At 39.9% G+C, this 24,273-nt stretch overlaps 1 protein-coding gene across 13 annotated transcripts in view; it reads left to right on the top strand.

Annotated features, from left to right (window-relative positions):
• Positions 1-24,273, top strand: part of Psd3 (pleckstrin and Sec7 domain containing 3) — a 515,401-nt gene that overhangs the window by 468,459 nt on the left and 22,669 nt on the right. For all 13 annotated transcript variants that reach the window (XM_076914230.1, XM_076914229.1, XM_076914231.1 and 10 more), the window contains 3 exons: positions 14,043-14,200; positions 15,010-15,154; positions 21,355-21,498. In XM_076914230.1, the coding sequence (XP_076770345.1) occupies positions 14,043-14,200; positions 15,010-15,154; positions 21,355-21,498 (447 nt within the window). The remainder of the gene's footprint in view (positions 1-14,042; positions 14,201-15,009; positions 15,155-21,354; positions 21,499-24,273) is intronic.

Here is a 24,273-nt window from a genome sequence, read left to right as displayed (position 1 = left end):
AAGTTGATTGCATTTTGCCAGATTGTTTCAAGCTGTGCTGGCTACAGCAAACCACCCACCACTTTCTTTTGTTCTAAGCAATCCCCAGGCATCCAAAGCATGCCAGTTCCATCTTGCTTATAGGGAGCCAAGAGAAACTCTTTAGAAGGGTGATAAAAATATTTGAAAAAATATTCCATTCATTGCTACACTTTCCTTTCTACAATAATACCATCTATACGATTAAAGGAATTATTCTATGAATCTAGCAGCCCTTTGTCTCTCACCAGATACATGGAGACAGTAGTTAATATTCAGATTAACCATGCTCTTAATTGGCCAAGTATCTTATATTGTTCTTTATTTTCCTTTGGAGTTGTTACAGCTTTTCTGTGTCCTCCCCAAATTAGCATGTGTGCAGGCTGAGCCCATACTGGTCCTTTCAGATGATTTTTGTATCTCTGTAGGGGAGCAAGGTTTTGAAATTAAATTCCACCTAGCACAGCTGTTTCTCCTGTATAAATCCCATCTCCTGGCTCATTTTTTTTTTAACATCTCCATCTTTGACTCCTTTGAATTCCTAACCACAGGATGTGCACCCCCTCCACTCCTGGTAAGTCTAAGCATGGGAGTTCTCTTGCATTCAGTATTTTGTAGAGTGATGCAAAAAAATGCTGTTTTCAAGTCACCAACTTTTTCGATCCTTGTCTTCTCTTTTAGAACTGTATTTGTATCGCTTCAAGTCATCTAGACAGAGAAGCAAAGAGGCTGGGTGTTATGGAGGAAACAGCTTTGTACTTGCTGCTTCAGCATTAGTTTGCATTGGAACTCCAAAAAGAATTACTTTTCCTGACTTAGGGAGTGCAGCAAATTGCATTTGGAGAAAGTGTATAAAATCCCTTCTATAAAGAGAGAAGACTGGCAACAAACGTGTGCGTGTGTATGTGTGTGTGTGTGTGTACATATGTTTTACACATGTTTGTATAGATAGGTGTGCATGTGTGTATGTGTACATATGTGTGTGTTTATGTATATGTGGACACGTGTGTTGGGTGTAAGGTATGTGTAAATCAATAAGAATGCCAGTATAGCTGCAAAGCATAGCATCTTTTAAAATGAGAATAAGCACATTAGCAAAGAGGCAACCATTTTTTAATGAAATTTATTATTTTATTTCTGAGATTATAATTTTATTGGATTTTCCATAGAATACATATAGAACACTGTGTCCGGTGCCACACAGTCAGCCCTGAAAATATACCTATGTGTAACATTATACAAATCAAATGGGTGAAATTTAGAAATACATATGTGTGTGTGTGTGTGTGTGTGTGTGTGTGTGTGTGTGTGTGTGTGTATATATATATATGCATGTAAAAACAATTAGTGAACAAAGAGACCTTGGAGGAGAGCAGAGACATATAGGAAACAGAAGCCAGCCATCATTTATAATCAAGTTCTGATTTCTTTTTATTATTAACATTCTTTTTTTAAAAAAGTCAAAAAATGAATGCTTGAAATCTGAAGTAGTAATGAACAATACCCATTCACAGTAACCGCATATAATCCTAGAGACTAGAGCATCAGTCATTGGGAACTTATTGGCTGATCTGGCTTGTTTATGGATACATCTGCTTGATATTGCTTCACAAGGGTCTTTGGGTTACTGAGCTGTCCACATAAACTACAGTAAATAGACAGCCTTGAAACTGAGGTTCTGTACTGGTACCATGTTCTGCAGAAGGCAGTGAATGTTCACTGCTGATAATTTCTAGTCCTCCTTGATGCCTGACCTTCGAGAGCACAGTAGCAGATGCTAGACAAAAGGTAAACAGTAATGACGATGGGATTTGGGCTATATACTCTGTTTTGTTTTATATCCTCCCAGAGCTGTGGAAAGTTAACCACATGTCAGACACTATGAAAAATTCCAGACTTTCAAAGGTGACTAAGACATACTGCCTTATGTCCGCCTACATAAAGATCAGAAAATAGGGGGAAAGAAACTAAATTGGGCATTCACTAAAACAGTAGAACAAAATAATAACAGATATTGAAAATAATATTTTCACTGAAGGGGGCCAATCAAGCATGTTTTATTTTTCTACACACACACACACACACACGAATAAATCTGATGAACAACCACATAGCTGACAATACAGCACAAAGCATTTTAGCCAGAAAGTAACAATTTCAGAGAATATAGAGAATGTCTCATGGCCAATAATGATTTCATGTTCATACTATGGGATGAGTAGGCCATAGCAAGACATAGAATGATAATGAAAATTGTGTTTCAAATAATATGTTTGTCGTGTAGCCTAAAGAGATGACATCATTACGCTGTCTCAGTCTGACACATGTACACAAGAAGCTGCTTTCTTCCTGGAGGAGTTTCAAGCTGAGACTGGCACTCCCACCAGTATGCAGGTACTCAAATGATTTAGAGAGCATTGTCTTCCAGATAGCTCTTCCCATAGGACCTTGATTGGGTGCAATAAGTGTCACACAGTTCCTCCCTCCTGCTCTTGGAATGGCATTATTATATCCTAAAAGTCACAAACGCATGCAAACACCCTTGTACCTCAGGTACAGCTGAGAAAAAGTTCCACTCAATCCTGTCAGCTACCCATCTACTATGCTACAGGTCTGTGATGTGTAAGGCTCTTCCTTACTCTTTTGGCTCGCTCTTTCTTTCTTTCTTTCTTTCTTTCTTTCTTTCTTTCTTTCTTTCTTTCTTTCTTTCGTTACAGAATCAGTAATCATGCACTACAAGCCACACTTTGATCGATCATTTCCAGGGCTAGTGAAATGTACTTTATGAGTTCCTGCAGCAGCTTCAGTCATCAAGAAGAGGATAAATTGGTGCTCAAGTGTACTGTGCACTGAGTGCTAAACTGTGGGATTGATGGTTGGTAGGTTAAGTGAATTTAAATGTGCCTATGGCTCATAATTTCAATATACAAGGAGTTTATTATTATCAGAAGTTTATTGTCCATGAGATAGCAAAGAAATCCTCTATTTGGCTGAAGTTATGAGAAAAAGACCACCATTTTCCTAGACCAAATTCAGTTTAATTCATCTCAGCACCTCATCAGCTCCCTGGTGTAAATGGCCCTGTGGCAGGAGTGGTGATACAAAGACTGTAGGGTTTAGTGTCTGTCCTGAAGGTCACTATTCTGCTTAGATTCTGCAGCCATTCTCTTGCCTTACACTGTCATTCTTCATCCACATTCCATGGCATCAGTGACTTTTGTCTTCCCTTCTATGATCCCTTCCTCAGTATGGTTAGGTATCATTCCTTCACTGCATCCTAGCCCAAGATGGCTGCCAGAATACTGGAGAGCCAAACACAAAAGGAAACAAGGGTTCTGCTTACTGGCTTCTGTGAGTCAAATGGGTCTCCTAAAGAGTGTGATAGTTAGCTGCTAATGCTTCATTGACTATAACCCCAGAGCCACCATGCACAGAACCGGTCTGCCCTTGGAATAACAGTGTTGCCAACTGCCATGCGATTACTTCAAGCCTTTTATCAAGATTTTTCAACTATGAAATAGCCTCTAATGATTTTTATCCATGTAAGAAAATACAATTTGAGGAGTCAAACTTTCCTCCTCCAAAAAAACCCAAACAAACAAAAGCTGTAAATCATCAGAAAAAGTAAGCTCTATTCTGTTAAAACACTGGGGAAAAAACTCCCAGTTCTTAGCCTTAATTCACCCAGCTTCCCACCTTCCTTTGTCTCAGCTAAGTAGGTTTACCAAAGAGAATGTCAAGAGTAAATGTAATCTCTCACATCTGTCAGATTTGTAACCTGTCCTGTGTCCTTTGTGTTACTGTCTCCTTAGCATGGTCACATGATACAGCACTTTCTTAGACATTGATATGAGAAATTCATTAGTCTATAGTGAGGCCCCAGGCAGCGTCCCTTCACCTTTCTAAAGTCCTCCTAGAAAATTAACCCTTGGAACAGTAACCTAAGTTTGATCCATGGAACTTACATAAAGGTGTGAGAAGAGAACTGACTTCAAAAACGCCGTCTGGGGCGGAGAAATAGCTCAGCAGTTAGGAGTTCAATTCCCAGCATTCATAAGGCAGCTCACAACTGTAGCTCTAAGGACTGACACCCTCAAACAGACATACATGCAGCTAAAACTCTAATGCATTTATTAAATTAATTAATTAAAAATGTCAGCCAACATACATTCACCATGGCACACATGCCTCCAGCACATCAGTGATAGCCTTTTTAATGTCAAACCTAACCTTTCTTATTCACAGATTTACATTTAAATATAAGTAAAGTATTTATTAACTTGAACTTTAGCTAATAAGTTACCAATCTGATACAGAAGACAATAATGTTAATTAGGAAGTAAGATGATAAGGTTCTCTCATCTTTAAGATTAAGACCCTGCTGGATTTTTTAAATGTTATAAATGACAGATACCATTGTAATACAGTGTTGGAGAGTTCATTATTCTGTCTGAAAAGTTTAAGAACAATAAGAATAATTGGATTCCGTCAAGTCTCTGAGGAAGTAAGTGGGCTATTAAAATATGCAGAAGTGTGTGTAAGCAGACACTAATAAAAGAAAAAGAAAGTGATATCTAAGCCTATATTAAAATGACAAAAAAATAAAAACCATATAGGGATCCAAGGAGGACATGCTTACGTGGATGTGTAGATGTGAAGCCATAGCACGTTCAGGTAGCTTCGAGACCAGTGGATCATATAAGGGTTCAGGACAGGTTGAAAAGCCTAACCAGATAGATGAAAGGGTTGAAACTGAGTGCATGTGGAGCCAATGTGTGACATGAACGGTTCTTACGGTTTAGAAGCATTAGCCTTTGTGCAGTGTTAAAACTGAACTAGAAGCAGATTCTCTCACTGATGCATGCACACTAGATTGAACTAGCATATGGTAACAGGGAAGGATCTAATGGGTGAGTTTGAACTAAGATACTGAATTCCAAATTCTATGGAATAGGAAGTGGCTATGTCTAGTATGAATTATGCATATTCAGATGGAGGAGAATGCCTAGAAATAGAGTCTACAGAGTCAACAACAAGTTATTGTTAATTCAAAGCATAGGAATGGATGCCACCACTCCAGTTCTATAGATTGAGAAGATAAGGGGATAGAACCAGGGATACACGGACACTGTATTTACTGGAGGGAAAATGGTATAGGAGCTTGAATGGAGTGGCCAAAGAAGTAAAAAAGCTAAGAGAGAGAGATTGCAGACATCAGAGACGTCAGGAACATTCCCACCTTGTAAAGCAGGAATTAGACCATGTCACATGCATTTCACAACCAGAAAGTTAGTTATAGAAGCTTTGATGGAGCGACAGGTGATAGAAGCCAGGTTAGAAAAGAGTTGAGGACACCAGCAGGGAGCATGTTGACAACTTCCTGTGCCCTCTGGTGTCTTGTGCCTATGACTTTTGCATGTAGCAGATCCCTAGTGTCTGTCTCATTTCTACTTAATCTCTGAGTCTTTTCTGTCATTGATTTCTCTCTAGAGGAAAATGAATTCCATCTGTTACTTTCTCCTGACAGAGGTCTTGTTAGAGTTTCTCTACCTTATATGCAGTCTTCTCTCTACCATTAGCTCTCTTCTCTCTGCCCTCCTCCCAGTGGCCTCTAACTTTCATGCAAAATCTTAACCTACAGACTACCCAAATAGTAGTGTCAGAATCATTGACAAAATGCTATATTGGAGGCTAGACAGGAAATGAACATACTGTCTACTCCTCACAGAGCTTGAACTGACAGTGGAGATGAAAAGAGCAATCAGGCAATGAGTGAAGTCTTATATACTTTGGTCATCCTGATAAGCCCTTAGAAACAGTGATCATGGGAGTGTTCACGTAATTGGGTTTATTGCCTTGCTTTTTCTTTTACTATTTGTGTTTACTGTATTGCTTATTCCTTGACTATTTGCATCTATTTTGTTGCTAAACCCTCAACGTAGAACTGACCTTAATACATGCATGTAATCAAAATAGTATAAAAGCATAAAGGAGGAGGGGAGATGGGATAGGGAGTTCTAGGGAGGGGAAATGGGGAAAGGGGATGGCATCTGTATTGTAAATAAATAAAATATCCAGTAAAAAAATCATCTTATGAAAAAAATTACTAGGTACCTGATAAACAATATAAGAACTATGGTTATATCTCACTGATTTAGCATTTGTCCTGGGCTAATCTCCATCAATACAACAGATAGATAGATAGATAGATAGATAGATAGATAGATAGATAGATAGATAGATAGATAGATAGTATATAGGTTATAATCTGGAAAAAAAACCACAAGTAAAAGGGATCTGTTTGGGTGAGTAAGAGATTACAATTTTTGGAATCTTCCAGGGTAGAACCTGTAAGATACAACACCAGAATTGAGACTGATACAATATTTGCACACTTAAAACCATTTTGGTGTCTGAGAACCAGTCTGGCAACATTGTCACACTGAGAGTTCTGTGTGCTTCATGCCAAATCTTTTCACTTCTGGTATTACTGGACAAGAGTTGTGTTGAGCTGTATCTAGGGTTTTATAAAAGTCCATTTGAAAAGGGGGGATTGTTTTGTTCTGGGTTGGGTTGGGTTGGGTTTAAAGAATAGGTAGAATCAGGAATGATCCTGGCTAGGCAGGAAGAAGACAAAGATGATTCCCAGAGCTCATGTACTAAACTCCACAGTGCCCAAGGCAGACTGATCCTGGCCAGACCTCCACTGGCTCTTTTACTAATCCTGTGCACTCAAGCCGTTTTATTTCCTTTTATGAAAGCACTGACTTTGTGACCTTTCATGCTTTGAAAAGGTTACATACCCGCACTGACTCATTTTGAGTCTACAGTGGTTGGTACTTTTAAAGGAAGCAGGGGAGTGAGCTTTGAAGCCCAGTATTCATTCCCAGAGGAGAATTGTGATCTCACCCAAGATTTCATGCATCCTAATTTAGATTAATGACCCAGTCCAGTAGACGAATGTGTCTACTTTGTGAGTGATACAGAGTATCATCGCTGTTTTTAACACTATAAATTCTTAATAAGATGCTACAGCTGGAAGCATACCTGGTTTTTGAGGTTTTAAACAATTAGGCTGTTCTCTAGAAGATTCTTCTGAAAACCCAGTTACTGTTTGATACCCAGCTAGCAGAAAGCTAGTTTGTTTCATACAGTGGCTTGTGCCCCTCTCCTAAGAAGACGGCAGGTCCAGGCCATCTGGACTCCTTGTTCCTTCTGTGTGCTGGTTTCACCTCTTTCCCCCTCCTCTCTATGTGCATCTCTATCCCCTCCTTCCTTTCCCTTCTTTTCCTTCCTGTGTCTCTACTTTCTTTCTCTCACCTTGTTTCCTCTATCCCATCTTAACTTTCAGTAGACATTACTACCCCCTTTCCAATCATGTGAAAGATACAGTGGGAAGTGCCTGAGTTTCCTGTGAGCTTGCCTTCACAGGACTTGGACTCAGTGGAAGTGCCATGCATGATGGTCAGTCCTGACAGCAGTATAGTAATGAGTGTGCCTTGAAAACACACACACACACACACACACATACACACACTCACACACTTTATTTTGGAGGTGTGTGTGTGTGTGCTCTCACTATGGTGCACATATGCAGGTCAGAGGCAGGAGTCCAGTTCTTCTATCTCTTTCTATTTTGTGTGAATCAAGGGGAATCGAACACAAATTGTCAGCCTTGACAGCAGCAGCCTTTTTCACCCCTGAGTATTCAGAGTATTGCTGGCTCTAGGACTCTCAGTCTCTGTCTGACGGCTCCCTCATCCCCCTTTCTCCTTTTCCCTCTTCCCCTCCCCTCTTTATCTCCTCTCCCTCCTCCCCTTCTCCCCTCTTCCTCCCCTTCTCTCTCCCTCTGCACCCCCTCTCTGCCCCAAGCACACCTTTAGCAGCTTGTTAGTTAAGTCTGGTGCTGAGTGGAAGGGGGAAAGGTTCCCCCACCATCCTGATGCTCTTCTTATTGGAAGAGTAAATGATGAACAATTTTAGGTTCCCTTAAATTATTTTGAAGACTTCTTAGTTTGTTTTTTTGTTTTTGTTTTTGTTTTATAGATAGTGGTCAATGAATCCATAATCTTTTTGCCAGGACAGTTGTTTTCACTCTTTCTAAGTAACTTCATACTCATTAAATCTCACTTGTCCAATTCATCCTGGAAAATTTCCTGTGCCTCAATGAAGCCCAGGGCCTTGCTGAGTGGTGGGGGGCAGTTCAAGTCTCACTGTGAGGGTTGGGGCCCCTGGCAGTAGACTGAGGGATTGTCAGTGGCAACAAAGATGAAATCTTTCTGATGCCAGGATCACCACAGTATTGTCCTAAATAAGGCAGACACTGTATGCACCCAATTAAACAAATACACAGGAAACTGCATTTTTATTTATTTATTTATTTATTTATTTATTTTTTACTTTGCTTTCCTTGGCTATTCTCTCAAGTCTCCTTTCTAAAGAAATCTAGGTCACTTTCTACTGTAACATTGTCACGTATGAAAAAAATAGGTTAAATGAGACCCAAGCCTCCTTTCAGCTTTAAGTTTGTGACTTTCACATATATACTTAGTTTAGTGATAAAAACGTGTTTTCATTTGACTTGCTAGTGCTCCTCCTGCCCAGATTTGTAGATAGTCATACTTTCTCTGTGCTATGTTAAAAAATAAAAATGGATGAAACTGGGTGATTGTAGAAAAATAACTACAGTTTTTAAAAGGTAACTATCCAATTGTAGGAAGTATTTATTGGCATGCGAGAATTAAGCATTATTGGACAACTTAGGACCTATAGTGCATTGGTATTCTTGTGACTTTTGGAACCAACCCTTTCTCCCTGTGACATAAAGCTGGCAGAGATAGTTATGTGTCAAGTGGTCTGAGCGAGTGGTAGCAGTTAACACGTTAGCTGTGTTGTAATCTTACCTGCCTTAGCTACTAAGGCAGTCTTTTCTCATTGTTCTCTGTGGTCATCAAGAGTATTTTCACTAGCTATGTTTTCTAATTTACATATATCAATTGTATCTATTTAACAAGGTATTAAGTAAATAGTGCCTTGACAAAAAGAGAATCTGAGCATGCTTTTTGTTGATGTTGATGGGTTTTGCCCCTTTTTAGATTGTAATTTATAGTACCTGAGAATAAAATATCTTCAAACCTGATGCAATAATTTGTGGACCTATGGCTCTCATGATGTGAATTCACAAAAGCTTTAATTAACAAACATCATAAGGGAGAGAACTCTGTATTTCATGCTTTAAACGAACGTAAATAAGAGCCTTGTGAAATCACAGGATCACTGCTTGTTAGGATGGCAGAGTGCTCTAATGACTCATGCTACAGAGAGTAGTGCAGATTGCAGGGAACATGTGGGGAGTAGCGTGTTTTCAGGCGTCATTCTCACCTGCATTTGTTGGAGAAAATGGGTTGTAATTGCATGTCATAGAGCACTTTCTTTCCTTATAGAAAATGTCTTGATTGGATTTATCATTCTCTCTCTTTTACATCTAGTTTCTACAGCAAACAGTCTTGGGTTTGAATTGCTGTGATTACAATAATTTGTGCTTTATTCTTTCCTTCCCAACCCTATCATTTAAATGCTGTCCTGTAGCTTAAGCAGTAAACACTGAAGCTATCAGGATGGATGGAAGTCACTTCTCCTCAATGGCATTGCCAAACTGAGTATCACCACACAACCCAGTGCCACTATCATTGGGGGTGAAGCTGCTGCTGCCTCCTCCTCTTCCTCCTCCTCTTCTTCCTCCTTCTCTTCTTCTTCCTCTTCTTCCTCCTTCTCTTCTTCCTCCTCTTCTTCCTCTTCTTCCTCCTCCTCTTTCTCCTCCTCCTCCTCCTCTTTTGAGTAATTTGAGTTACCCAAAAGTATCTTATTGTTACTATTTTGCATTTAAGATGAAGATAATAGTTATTTTATTATTAACTGGAAAAGTAGACGCTGATAGACTTAAAACTTCTAATGTCAGTTTAGTCCTAATAAACAGAGCCACCCTTCATTTCTGCCTTGTGTGAAACAGTCTTCCCAGTATGAACTGGAATGTGTCTCGGTGTGCCTCCGTCTGCCTTGGGATAAACAGTGTTGTCTAAACACTGATGAGTCAGCTTTCGAGAATTATAATAATTGTTTAATGTGAGCTCATTTGCAAAGGAATGAGGTTAGTTTTGGCCCATAGTTCTAGAGGCCTGGGTTCTCTAAACTACAATAATACCAGGGCAGGGACAGGTGTGTTTCTATGATTCTCTCCCTCTCCTTAGAGGTCATAGGACTCCACCCTGCTCTCCTGATTCAGTCACTAGCAAAAGGCCCAACATCTAAATGCTGTAGTTAGAATACCTTTCTAGCTTTTTGATGAGATAAAGCATAAGACTCTAGGAATTAAACACCTGTAATAGATTGGGAACAAACTAACATTGAAACAAAATATTGACAGAGAACAAAAAGATGGCAAGTGCTGTTAGCCTTTACTTACAGGATCCATAATAAATGCTGCCGTTTTATATTTACTGCAGTTTTCCAGCAGTCTAAGAATACTGTGCTTTCCACTTAATTCTAAATGAAAATATTGACAGTGAGAGTATACACCAAGAACAAGTATAGCAGTTTCAAGAGCTGAACTCATTGAGTGCTAATAGCAAATGCCTGGCCTTACTTAATACAAGCAGTGTGTTAGACACTATATTATAGGTGAGAGCTAAAACTGTAATACTAGTTATAACTACCTCAAGAAATACATAGAAAATAAGAAAGGGAATGGGCTAGCAGCAGGGTGATCATTTAACGAACAAACTTAAGATATCCTCTCCATGAACAGAGAAATTTTCACTAATTTGTAAGAGGAAAAACTAGTACTAGTGAGTTTAATTTTTCTAAAGTCACAAAGACATTATTAGAGAACCAGGTATTTGAACATATAAGCTGTAATTCCAGATATCCATGTTCTGAACCACAGTTCGTTAAGGGTGTTGTGTCTATTTGGCAGGGCATAATGAAGAGATTACTGTGGGAGTGTGCAAGAATTGTCAATACTGAGTACATCTAAATTGGAAACCTTAAACCTGTGGAACAACCACTACCATGTGTGCAGTTATGTCATTTACCTGCAGTGATAGTTAGCCAGCCATTTTAGTGACCACATAAAGGGGCAGCAGTGAGATTTTCTATTTTTTTAGACTAGGTAGATGAGAAATTAAAATACAGCCAAGTAAATCTTACTGAATGCTATGAATAAAGACAAGAGTCTATGAGATTCGTTGTAGAAAATATAAGAGAAAAAAGGAGCTTAAGTGGGAGGTGGCTCATTGTGTTATGTGCTTGCTGTGCAGAGAGACCTAAATCCAGATCCACAGCAACCACACATACCTGCACGCACACATGCACATAGAACAGAAGCAGCAGCAACAACAAAGTCAAGCATGGCACCATGTACCTGTAACCTCAGTACGTTGGCTTAGGGAATGGTGGACAGGAGGACCCTGGAGACTTACTAGCTAGCCAGCCCAGATGAATTGGTGAACTTCAAATTCAGTGAGACACTCTACCTTCAGAAGATAAGGTAGAGGGTGATTGAGACACCAACCGTGACCCCCAGCCTCACACTTGTGCCTAGTATATTTATCCATATGCACATACAGTATTCACAGCACACAGAATCAGAATGCCATTGGACTCTTATCTAATAATAATGTACCTTTGCAAGGAGCATAAACAAAACTCAACATGCACTAGGCTACATGAATAACTTTAATAACTGAATGGAAAATAGATACTGTAGACCACAGTCTCTGATCATATGCCAACAATTAAAAATATGTAATGACACATAACTAAAGCTTTAGGCACATCTATTACTAAGGTCACAGAACATATACAAAAGTAAAACTATAGACTATATAGACGTTAGTGAGAGAGAGACAATTTATTTCTAGACTGTGTTATACTATATAACTCATACTCAAACAAAATGTATAGCCTTAATTATCCTTGAATTAAGGGGGAAATGGGCAGGGTGTGGTAGGACACAACTCTAATCTCTGTGCTGGAGGCAGAAGCAGGGAGATCGTTGTAGACAAAGGCTGGACTGTCTGTTTAGTGAGTTATAAACAAGGCAGAGCACGCAGTAGAGCTCACCACAAAAGACCAAGAAAGGAGAGAGATGGAAAATAAGATCAATAATTATCTTTTTAAAAATAAATATAGAAAAGAAAGAAACTCGGGAGAATTGAGGGTGAAGCCTGAGTTACAGAGTCCAGAACCAGAAGAGGTTCACGCACGTTCTGGACTAAGGTGAGCAGGCCGGTCCAGGTTTGTTGGGAGGACATACTTGAGGGTGGAGGCATGTGTAAATCGCAGGTTAGGTCCAGGGCTGACCATTTCTCTCCCTCCTGATATATCTCTCTCTCTTTCTCAGCTCCCTGTCTAGAAACAGACTACATTGGCTACAGGGCTGTGAGTGCAGGAGTATGTTCAGCATAGTCCTGTGCCTAGAAGGGGTTTTATACTCAGGCTAGCTCTACTTTAAACTCCTACTCAACAACATGTTATGTGAAGAGAGTCATAGATTTTAGAATGCTGAGTCACTGTGAAAAGCCTTTTCAAAACTGTGAAGGGCCCTCCCAGCATAGCTAGATTGCAGTTATATGCACTGATAGCACTCTGTCCACAATATGTGCTTTAATGTGTCAGTTTACATTAAATGTTCTCTTTTCGTGGTCTTTTGTTACAAGACTTTGTCAGCAGCAAACCAAGACTCTGGAAGCTGTCATTTAATATTGTAAATGTGAGGAGTCTTTATGTTGCTACTGGTATTGACTTCATGATTAAAGGAAAACCCTTTGCCCCTCAGCTTGACGCTGATAGGGATCGTTAACGATCAACATTCAGCATGCCTATTTTTTATTCATTTTAAGTAAGTTCCAGGCATTAATATATTTGAATTGTTTGCATTTTGATTGGTATTGGGGAAAAACAAGGCGATGTGAGGGAAAATCGCTTTTTTAAAAACTTGAAACAAAGCCTGTAATGAGAACACTAACATCCTCTCTTTCATATGTTCACTATGAGTTGGAAAGTGATAAAAGGGTGTGTGTGTGTGTGTGTGTGTGTGTGTGTGTTGTTTGTAGTAAAAACGTAAGTTTAGTAACCATCTTGTTTTTGATGATATATTGGAAATGGAACCTAAGATCCAGAAATATGTACTGACAGGGCTTGCATCAGACACAGCAGTTAGGTAGGTTTTTTGTTTTGTTTTGTTTTGTTTTTTTAAATATTGGTTTTACCCTTTTTATTCCAGTGAAGCCAGCAACTATTAAAAATAATTGAAAACCCTATTTTAAATTCTGATTATTATTCTACTAGCGAAGTTTTTGTTTTAGCTGTCATGTTTGGATGGTAGCAATACAAAAGAACCTTTGAAAACTCTGAACGATATAGTTATTGTCAAAAAAATAAAATTATATATGCATGATACCTTCCTTCTTATGTATTTTATACCTGTTTAGAAAAACAGAGTCAAGCTTTATCTTATGGTGATCTTTTTTCCCCATCGGAAGAGCTAGAGAAATTATTTCATTGGTCCTTTTGGTTTTGATAGTATTAACCACCTCAAAAGATAGCCTTGGGAACATGGATGTGTTCAGATGAATTATCTCTACCAGAAGCACAGTTCCGTTGAAGGTAACTGCAAGCTTCTACATGGCCCCATTTGTTTCTGAAAGTGCTCATACTGCCTGTTGGACCCAGCCATGCTGCAGGCTCCCAGGATGTGTATGTCTCTCCAGCCTTCCTCAGCAGTCTGCCTTAATTAATATGCATGGGCCTTATTAGAATAATGCCTTTTGTAATGCATTTCCTCATTGCACACAATTCAAAACTGTGATAGTGTGTTACAATAGCAAAGTTATCAAGAGCTGGTGCTCCCCATTACCTTCTCCGGTATTTCCATGGACTTTCTAAAAGCTTTCCCCTTTGTTTCCCATTCAGATCTTGGCCAGTGGTCATGCTCCTGTGCTTGCTTTCTTTGTGTCCATGTGCAGGATGAATATAAGCCGGAGAAGTCTCTGTCTGATGAAGACTTGAAGAATGCAGTGAGTGTGCACCATGCTCTCGCGTCCAAGGCCACGGACTACGAGAAGAAGCCCAACGTGTTTAAACTCAAGACTGCAGACTGGAGGGTCTTGCTTTTCCAAACCCAGTATGTTTGTTGCTTTTGATCTTATTTCGTCTTCATTTCCTCTTCTCTCACCTCTTTCTTCTTTTTCTCTTCCTCCCTCTTTCCATGTAAGGAGAGAAAGAACCACCAACTCTGATCTCCATATTCATGATCTCTCTCTCTCTCTCTCTCTCTCTCTCTCTCTCTCTCTCTCTCTCTCTTTGTGTGTCTTTCTCTCTGTCTCTCTCACACACATACACATCAGCGTACAATAATATTTTTAAAGAATGATGCCATAAACATTGACATATAAGTCTTTGTGATCAATATCTCCTGTGTCTTGTGCACTTTACTTTAATAAAAAAAAAAGAAAAAAGAAAAGAATAGGGTTACTTGGTTGAATTGTGAATGTGAAGTTAATATGTAAGGAAACAATTCAAATCTTTCCCACAGTGGCCCAGCATGCCTTTTTATATTTCTTTTTTACTGAGTATGCCTGAGTTTAATTTTAAAATAAAATTTGTGAGTAAAAGAGAAAAGTTAACTTTAATATTAATTTTGGCTAAGACTACCTTCTAAGAAAATGTGGATACTTGCAAAGTGTATATTCTGTTTTCCCTGTGTATCCTCCAGAGAGAGCCACGCTGTGTACTGTGATGGTAGTGCCTGTGGCCTTTCGTTCCCATGGTGATTGCTGATCACTATTGAGAATGCTAACCTCCAGGGGACCAGTGAAGCTTTACGCTCAGAATATTTTAACCTGCCATTTTAAATCAGTAATAACCAAAAGGCAGAGTGTATTGTGCCTAGACATAGCACTATCGTAACGTACACGTCTCTTCCTCTTGTAGGAGCCCAGAGGAGATGCAAGGGTGGATAAACAGAATTAACTGTGTGGCAGCGGTGTTCTCTGCCCCTCCATTCCCGGCGGCCATTGGCTCTCAGAAGAAGTTTAGCCGTCCACTTCTGCCGGCCACCACAACCAAACTATCCCAGGTAAGCTCGTGCAGCCGTGCCCTGTGCTTAGGAAAGCATGCTTGGTGAGGATATTAGTATTAACTAATCTTTAATGTTGAAAGATTGGGCATATTCTGGTCTGTCTGTAAGAGAAACCTTGCAGGAGTGAACTGCAGGAATGAGCACGTCCAGTGGGGTTGGGCCTCAGCTTCAGCACTGCAGACCTGTGCATGCTTGGTTACTTTTTAATCCTAATTTTATATAACATGACCCAGGGTTGGAGCAAGATCCTGGCTTGGTAATGAGCTTTTCACCTTTTATCCATTACTTTCCTTTTCCTGAGTGTTTTCCTAAGGAATATAAAAGTGTTTCCATGATTTCCTTCTAACTGTATAGTGAGAGTGGGGTAATTGCAGTTTAATTCCTTACCCTTGGGGAAGAGGTGGTAAGACTCGGTTCCAGTAAACTCATCCATGGCAAGAGGTGAACTTCTTCACATTTCCATCAGCTTCTCTGCTGTCGTCAGATTAGTCAAAAGATCAGCATACCCTAACATTGTCAGATTAATCTTTCCAAAAATTATCATACCTTCTCCTCAAAGCTGTGGTCTGAAGCCCTGCCAACATTAAACATGTCTGAATTAGCCCCACTGCCGTTGACTAGTAAAGGATTTTGGAAGTTACTTTGATGTCCTTATGAAATTCTTGTTTCTTAATATAGAATTAATTTCATCTTGGATGGGCCAGACATTGGCATTGAGAAGCAAGTTACTTGTAGTTCAGATGGATGGACATAAGAGAATCATAGGCCCAGACCCCAGTATGGCACAGAGGACAGGATAGTTGAGCAAAAGAGGAAGCATGAGATCTGATAGGAAACTTAAGGGAAGCCAAGCTGTTATAGGATGTGTGATATAAGTGATACAGTGGTCAGAGAATAAAAAGCACTGGAGTGCAGGAGCTCTGTACGCGTTTCTATGGCTCAAGAGGGCTTGGGACAAGCAGGAATATTGCTCTGAGGTAAGCAAGGCCGTGTCATGAAGGAACTTTGTCCCTAATCTATGCTGCTATGGCAGAATACCACAGATTCAGTAACCTATTTAAAAACAAAGCACAGAAATTTACTTCCTGTGCTGTGCAGTCAGGGTCCCCTTGCTGTGTGGTAATCTTGTAGAGAATCGCATGGTGAAGACAACAAGGGGCTGAGCAGGAGAAAGTTGAGGCTCCAAGCTGATTCTTAGCTGCTCAAAACAATAATCACTCTACTCAAAACAATAATCTCAGTAACACATGAGTGTGAAACACACTCTACCTAGTCACCTCTTCACAGCCTGAACCCAGTACTGCCACAGTATAAATTAAACTTCTGTGTACATTTTGGAGGGGGACACTAAACCACTGCATGTTTGCTGTAAGATTTTGAATGTTTTGTTACCACCCCAGTATCCTTGAGAAAATAGCCTCAAGCAGGATAAGAATGTGGTCCCATTAATAAAGTAGATGTTATTATTGTTACTATATGATGGGAAAGTTTAAAGAAGATAGGACTGGAAGCAGAAGTTTTACTAACTTACTTCACTAACTTACTAATTTACTTCAGGAGTGTTAGAAATCTAGAAGGGAGTATCTATGGCAGCTGTGAAGGGAAGTGGAAACTTCCTTGCATATAACTGTCTGCTCTAATGGCTGGGAAAGATAAGAAGAGCTGTCATCTAGGTTTGAACAGCTGGGGACCCTGATTCCTGACCTGGCTTGTGGAACCCTTCTGCAGTTTATCCAGACTTCCCCATTCTGGTTCTCCACAAAGTCCTTTCCTAGGCCCTTATCTTCCTTCTTGTTCTAAATATTGTAGTTCCAGGGCTCAGAAACAGACTAAGGTACTCAATCACCAGTTCCTATAGTTATTTAGGTGAAAATCACCAAATTCAGAGGGTATGCATTAAGAAAAGAAGGGAAGGCAGAAAAATCTTGGCAAATGACCTGTACTAGGTGGCAGAGGAGTCATTGGTAAACTTGATAAGGACAGTCAGCTGGAGTGACAGGAGTGGGATCTGTACCGCTCTTCTCTGACGAGGGAATGCAAGGTGATGAGGATGGAGAGGAGAGGAACGGGCACAAGTATGTTCATAGTAATAAAAAACATCAGTAAGAGAAGAGTCATGGCTTCAGGAAGATCTTACGGTGTGGGGTTTTAAACTTGTATTAGATACTTACTGTATAAGCATTACTTTTGCTGTATAATTCATCAGCTACTTAAGAGGTGTTAGGGATATTGAGGCAAGCATTGGGGAAGAGAGGCATTTAATTTTCATGTATAGTAAGTATGTTTAGTGAAAGATTGCCGGATCTCTGGGGTCAAGCTTCATCCTCCCCCATTGAGAACTACCACTCTTTCCTATCACTGTCCATCTGAGAGCTTCAGATTGACAGACCCATAGTCTGATCATAGCCTCCTAAATGCCAGAGGCTTTGGGATAATTAGAATTTTTAACATGTATAGCAACAAGGTGAGCACTCTCCTGGAAAGATAAACAGTGTTAGGAAAATCAAAGAGCCAAGGAAGAGTGTTTGGTACTTTGAGCAGATTTGTTCATTATTCTGTCACTGGTGAGCTCTTCTTGAATTTGTTCTTGTCTTACCTCCAAAACATATTAGCCTGGATTATTAAGGCTGATTGCTGCCAGAGTGGCACAGCTCTTCCTGAACGGCTCTATGTGAAGGAGTTGCCTTCTCTGTTGTTTTCTTCACAGTGCTGCCAGAGTACATTTTTCCTCTGTTGGGGGTGGAGAGACTACTTCAAACATTTGAAAATTTCCCCCTCCTTCTGTTGTAGCTGTCCAAACAGAATATCATGCCCCAACCCCCGCACACATGCGGATAGTTTATTGAGGACCTTTTGTACCCACCAAAGCAGTCATTTTCAAGCTTGGATGTACACAGAATGATCTGAGACTTGTAGCATAGGCCCAGTTTGCAGACCTATATGATGATTAAGGTTCAGGCTGAGCCAGGAAGGATGCTTGTGTCTCAGATATGTAGGTAGCAGGCTAGGTAGATAGGTAGCATGTAGACTCTGTGGCACCCTATGCCTTCCTTAGGTCTTTCACCACTTCCAGACACCCATACCACATACAGTTAGTGTTTCTTATATCTGGTCCTGTTGTCTTCAAATTCCATTTGTTTTCTTGTAAAAATTGGGAATGGTCAATCATTAGATACTAGTCACTGTACATTGACTGAGGGCAAGCCACAAATGAACACTGGTAAGAAACGAGAGTCCTGTGCTCACTTTTCACACTGAAATATCCACTTCTTACAGGTGGTAGATATTGAACCCAGAACCTCTTGCATGCTCGGCAAGCCCTCTACTACCAAGCCACACCTGAACTCCTTTCTTATCCTGTTTTGTGGTTTGGCTGACAGTGGGAGTGCAATGGGCCCACCGAGAAGACACTGGGAATGTGTGTGGTATGACGGAACAGGAATCATTCTTGTAGTTGCCTTCCTCATAGCCAGAACTATATACTCGCCCTCCCCACACTTATCCAGTCTATCATGTCATTATGTACTGTATGTATGTATTAAAACACCATAGTGAGCCTCATTGGTGTATACTGTTAACACTACTCCCAAAAGTTAAATAAATCGAGGTATACTGAACACATCTGTAGTTCAGCCATGTGGGAACTGAGTCAGGAGAACTATTTCAAAGCCAACCTAAGCAATATTTCAGTTACTTAAATATAAAAAGTAAAATATGAAATGCCCTTCAAAATAAAAATACTATTAGGTAAGAGAAAGTGAAATCCCATCTTAAATTTTAATTGACAAATAAAAATTGTCTCTATTGATAGTTATACTGTGTTTTAATAGTATGCATACATTGTGCAGTGATTAATCAAGCTAATTGATATATGTGCCACTTTTGTGGTGAGGACATGTGACACATTTTTAGCATTTTTAAAACATGTATCACAGTTATTAATTATAGTTGGCTTGAGTCACCGTAGAATTCTTGAATTTATTCTTCTTGCTGACATTTTTGATCTTTGACAAAGAGGACATCTCCCAAGTCCTCACAAACCCTAGGTTATATAGCCACTAGTCTGCCATCTAGTATCCTGTGGTGGGACTTTTTTTGGATTTCACATATAAGTGAGCACATATAGTGGTTTCCGTGTGTCCATTTTGTAGTATATGACTAGAATTTTACTTTTAAGGCTGAATATATTTGTTACATTTTGATCAGTAATGGTCTTTGTTGTTGGACACATAGTTTATGTCCATATCTTAGACACTGTGAGTCATGCTACAGTGACCATGACAGTGCATGCATCTCTTTGACATTATTTCATTCCTTCAAGTATATATGGAATTGGGATGGCTGGATCATCTAGTAATTCTCTTTGTAGTTTTCCATAACTGTTGGTGCCGAAATATATATAGAGAGAGATATAGAGAGATAGAGATAGAGATATTCTTCCCCTTCCCCTCCCTCTGGAATATCTCTCTAAGGGCTTCATATCATTGCTGTCTTTTCTTGTTGCTAGGTTTCTAGCCTTTTCTTGGTTTGTAGAATGGATACAGATGAGTCACTGGGCCTTATGATCTCATTAGCCTTGATGAGGCTCCACTGTCAAGTTTGGGTGTATGAGTTTAGAGCTTTAGCATACCCATTTTAGAAATATATCCATCTGTGACATGGTCTGTATGTTCCTTTACAGAGCATAATAGATGAATGAAAAATTGTAAACAAAGCTCCCTAAGGAGTTTTCTTTGGCTTTTGGCATTATCTGTGACTAGATGATGGGTTTCCCATAGTCTTTACTATGTTTCTCTCTGTACCCCCATTCCTTGCCAGGACTACTTGGGGTATTTTGTTGCACCTGGTGCTTGAAATGAATATGGTCCTGTTTTCATCCTTTATTTTCCTTTTCATTATTTATTTTCTATTTGAGGTCTTTAAATACTGTATATGACTCAGGCTTCTTGGGTAACTTTTTACTTAAAATATTACATAGCCTTAATTTATTATTTGTAATTATTAATTTTCTGGTAACTTTAAAATTTTATCTCTATCCCTCTGTATAAATTATATAATATAAAATTATGTTTCTGTTATGTAAAATATATTTATTAGTCATTTTAATTCCTTTTTATCTACCGTCCATTTATTTTATGCTGCACATGTAAAATTGCTCAAGATTTTGAACAAATTTTCATGGAAAAGCAGAATGCTAAGCAGCTACACAACTGTACGGATGCCAAAGAATTAAAATACCTTTTGTTTCAAGCATGTTTAAAGCTGCTGGATATGTATTATGCATCTATAATTCCAATCATGAGGTGGAGGCAGGAGAGTAATGAGTGAGTTTCAAAGCCAGTCTATCCTACTTAGTGAGATCTTGTCTCCAAAAGAAAGACAGACAGACATGAAGGGAGGAAGAGAGGGAAGAGAAAAGGAAGGAGGAAAGAAGGAGAGAGAGAGGGGGAGAGAGAGAGAATGAATATTTTCACTATGTTATGAGAGAGGTGAGAGGCATATCTGTTTAGGTGGTGTATTACTAAGTTGATATAAATGGTGTCCAGGAATGGAATCTTTATGTGCAGGATTGATCATTTTGTGTTCCTGGTGTGTGGACTAGTGGTGTTCAGGCTGTAATTACTCTGTGTTTAATGGAATGACTGCTTTGAGTCAATGAAGTTGAAGCAAGTGAGAATCTCTACCACTCTAGGGAAGAATTTCATCTGCATATAGGTTTCATAAAAGCATTTCTTCATAGCACAATTTCTCCCTAAAAGAGAAGACATTATGCAAATAAATGTTTATTATGATAAGCAGGGGGAAGCTAACAGCATTGCTGAGTGTACACGAAGGGAGAAGGCAAGTCATGTGGCTCTTAGGAAAAGCACTCACTTGTTCAGCTTCTAACTAACATGTTTGTCAAGGTTTCTCCCAAGAGGTCTGGTCCCCATTTGGTGACAAGTACAGCTGATAAAGGGCTCAGAAATGGTGTGGGTTTTGTGACAAGAGATTGGCTAGTAATGTTAGTCCCTGTTGCCATCCTAAAAAGGAGTAGACTAACACTAGCCTAAAAAGTTGGAAGGACTTAAGACCAAAGGCTCCTCATTGGACAATTTTGATAAATTGAAGTCATAATGCAGAAAGGATTTTACAGGCGTCCTGTGCTTTTCTTTGATTATTTTCTGCACACTGAATGACTTCATAATTTCCTGCAGGAGGAACAGCTGAAGTCCCATGAAAGCAAGCTGAAGCAGATCACCACTGAGCTGGCTGAACATCGCTCATATCCCCCAGACAAGAAGGTCAAAGCCAAGGATGTCGATGAATACAAGCTGAAAGATCACTATCTGGAGTTCGAGGTATGGCAAACCTAGATGTTACTAAATGGTGTTTTCTTATCTGTCTGTGGAAGAAGCACCTCATAGCAGCCATTGTAGTGAGCTTGACTTGTCCTGGCTCCAACTTAGGATGTCCTAATATGACAGGAGCCCTTGCAGCCTCATGTTTGTGATTTTATTTAAGCACCAAATAAATATCAAAGTGATGGCCCGTTCATTTACATGAAACAAACAGCCTCCCAGTTGGAATAGAGTGCACCTGTGACAAGGGTGACAGAAAGAACAACAGTGAGGGAAACGTGCCAGGGAGGACAGCTGCTTTCTGTGACCCTGCATTTCCTCCAGCAGAGTTTAGGTCAAAATCAATATAGTAGAGGAAATGAACTGCAGGAGAGGGAGCATCTGCTCTTCCTGTACACCCTGGCTGTTGGTGACATCAGTACTCCTCTCTACCCCTCACCGCCACGCTTTACAGAAGGGAACTGATGAATTAAGACATGGCTCATTCATCTGGTGTTGCCAGTGTGATGAGGAAAGAGGCAGCATATTCAAAACCAAGCTGAAAGCCTCATCTCAAGGGTGTCCTTCATCTAAGGTTTCTCACAAGTCAAAGCCAGTATCCTTCAGCCTTCACTCTTGACAACCACACTTAGATCCTTAGAGCATCTTTTACTCTAAGACAAAAAGAGGAAAACTGTATGTTCCACGATTTATTTTATCTTTCTCACACTCTTCTGTCATAACTCATGCTGTCACTCATTGCACTTCTTAGACCCTTTCACATCCTTCATTTTCTCTCATTTCCCTATTATATGACATTTCTTCCTCGGGACTGAACCTGGGAGCATCTGAGCACTCACATCTTAACATTGTCTTTGCGGGGCTCCACCCTGTTGCCCTCTTCACCACAGCCATTGTCTGGGTGCCTCTTCTGTGCCTATCCTGGCTTCATACCTCTCACAGGAGACTAGCAGTTGCCTCCTATTGCCTTTCCTTCCTTCAGTTCATCCACCATGCCCTTTTCTGGTTTGTTCTAAAGGTCAAGGTGATGATAGTGTCACCTGTCCCATAGCTGTCCCAGCTCTTACACTCAACCCTCCTCCCATTTACCTTCCAAATAAAGTTCCACACATGAATCTGAGAGGATTTGCCTTTCTCTCCTATCTAGACCATATGTCTCTCCACATGCAGTGGAGATAACTAATGTTTCTGTCCCCTTCTCCCCACAACCATGTATGCATTACTTTGTGCATCTACTTCTGTCTCCAATGTCCTTCTTATGGCTATCATTTTTTGATACCATCTGGGTAAAGCCCAGATCTCTCCTATAAAAAGCCTGCTTTTGACACACCATCCAAAATCAGTCTACTGTAGAACTTGCCATGAGTTGGCTGTAAGTTGAAGTTATGTTAGTCTTTATTTGGGTCTTTAGTGGATTCCATGGGCCCCCAATGCAACATGCCCAAGACCCTGCACTTGCTTGTTGATTTTCACAGAGTGTCCTAGAAGTTGCTTCCTGAATCGTCACTGTACCACTGTATCTAAGACAGAAGGCAGAACCGTAGCCACATACTATTCTCCATGGTAAAGGGATCCTTGCTCCAGTCAGATGACACACAAGGAAAATCTTCTAGTAAAGACTGAAAGTTTGTTGACTAAAGCTACCAAAACCTTACCAGCAAAAGACTTGAAAATTAATTTAAAAAAAAAAAAAAAAGTGAATAGCAGCTCATCTTTGACAAGGCTTGTTCATTCCTGGGAAATATAAGTTTTCAAAAAGCAATCATTATTCTTCACACTTCTGCAGTAACTGGAGGCCATGGGCTTGTTTTCTGTTTCACACTTTCTAATTAAATTTCCCAACACCTCACTCCCTGGCTTCCAGGACTCATCACCTTGCTTTGAGCCCTTGACTCTTTAAAAGAAGAAGAACCTATCCCCAGAAGTTAGGGCCCTTGGAAAACCATAGGAAGGTATTCACTTCTAGACAGAGACCAGTGTGTGGATCTTCTGTGGAGACATTTTCTTGAAAATGGAGCCTGGAGAAAAACAGCAATTCCATATTCTGAACTTTGAATTTAGAGCATCTTTGGGGAAATCGGGTCTTGTTGCCATCGTTGCCTCCTTAAGGAATTTGAAGATTGTATTCCAAGACTTCACTTATTAATGTCAAGTGTGTTGAATTGTCTGTCAAGCTGCATTAACCTGTGTGAGAGAGGAAGGTCCAGGGGGCACTTACTGTGTGAATTTCATCAAAAGATGGTGTGTGAGAGATGAATAAATACCCTTGGAAAAGTGATTCATTGTTTTTCACTAACTCAGATGAAAATTGAAGTAATGGATCATATAGAATCTACTGTGCTGAGAGTGCAGCCACAGAACTGGTCTCCTGTGGGTGCTTGTGGGGGCTCTTGTGCAGCATTGTCTGCTTTGTAAGCAGTATACCTTTAATCACTCACTTCTTTCCTGAATAGAATATAGGCAACTATTGGCCAGTTTGTATATTTTGCTGACAGCTCACCCCGGATCCTAGAATATTTTCCAAGTTCTTGGTATTCAGCTGATGTATTCATTGGAATTTTATCATAGAATCTGATGCTATGATAGCATCAGAGATGTCAGTGTACTCAGAAAGCTTAGTTAGTATCAATCCTTTATAGAGGGACAAGTACATGTGTGACAAAAAAAATCCCATTAGCAAGTGAGAAGAGAAGGCCTATGGGTCCACAGAAGCCCTGGATGGTCAGTGACAAGAGGAAGGTGCTAATCCAGGCTGTGTTCTCACTGGGGATGAAC

Source organism: Arvicanthis niloticus, chromosome 16, assembly GCF_011762505.2.
Source record: "Arvicanthis niloticus isolate mArvNil1 chromosome 16, mArvNil1.pat.X, whole genome shotgun sequence".
Taxonomy (NCBI): Eukaryota; Metazoa; Chordata; class Mammalia; order Rodentia; family Muridae; genus Arvicanthis; species Arvicanthis niloticus.
Note: the sequence above shows the minus strand (reverse complement) of the source record. Positions and strands in the feature narration are given on the sequence as shown.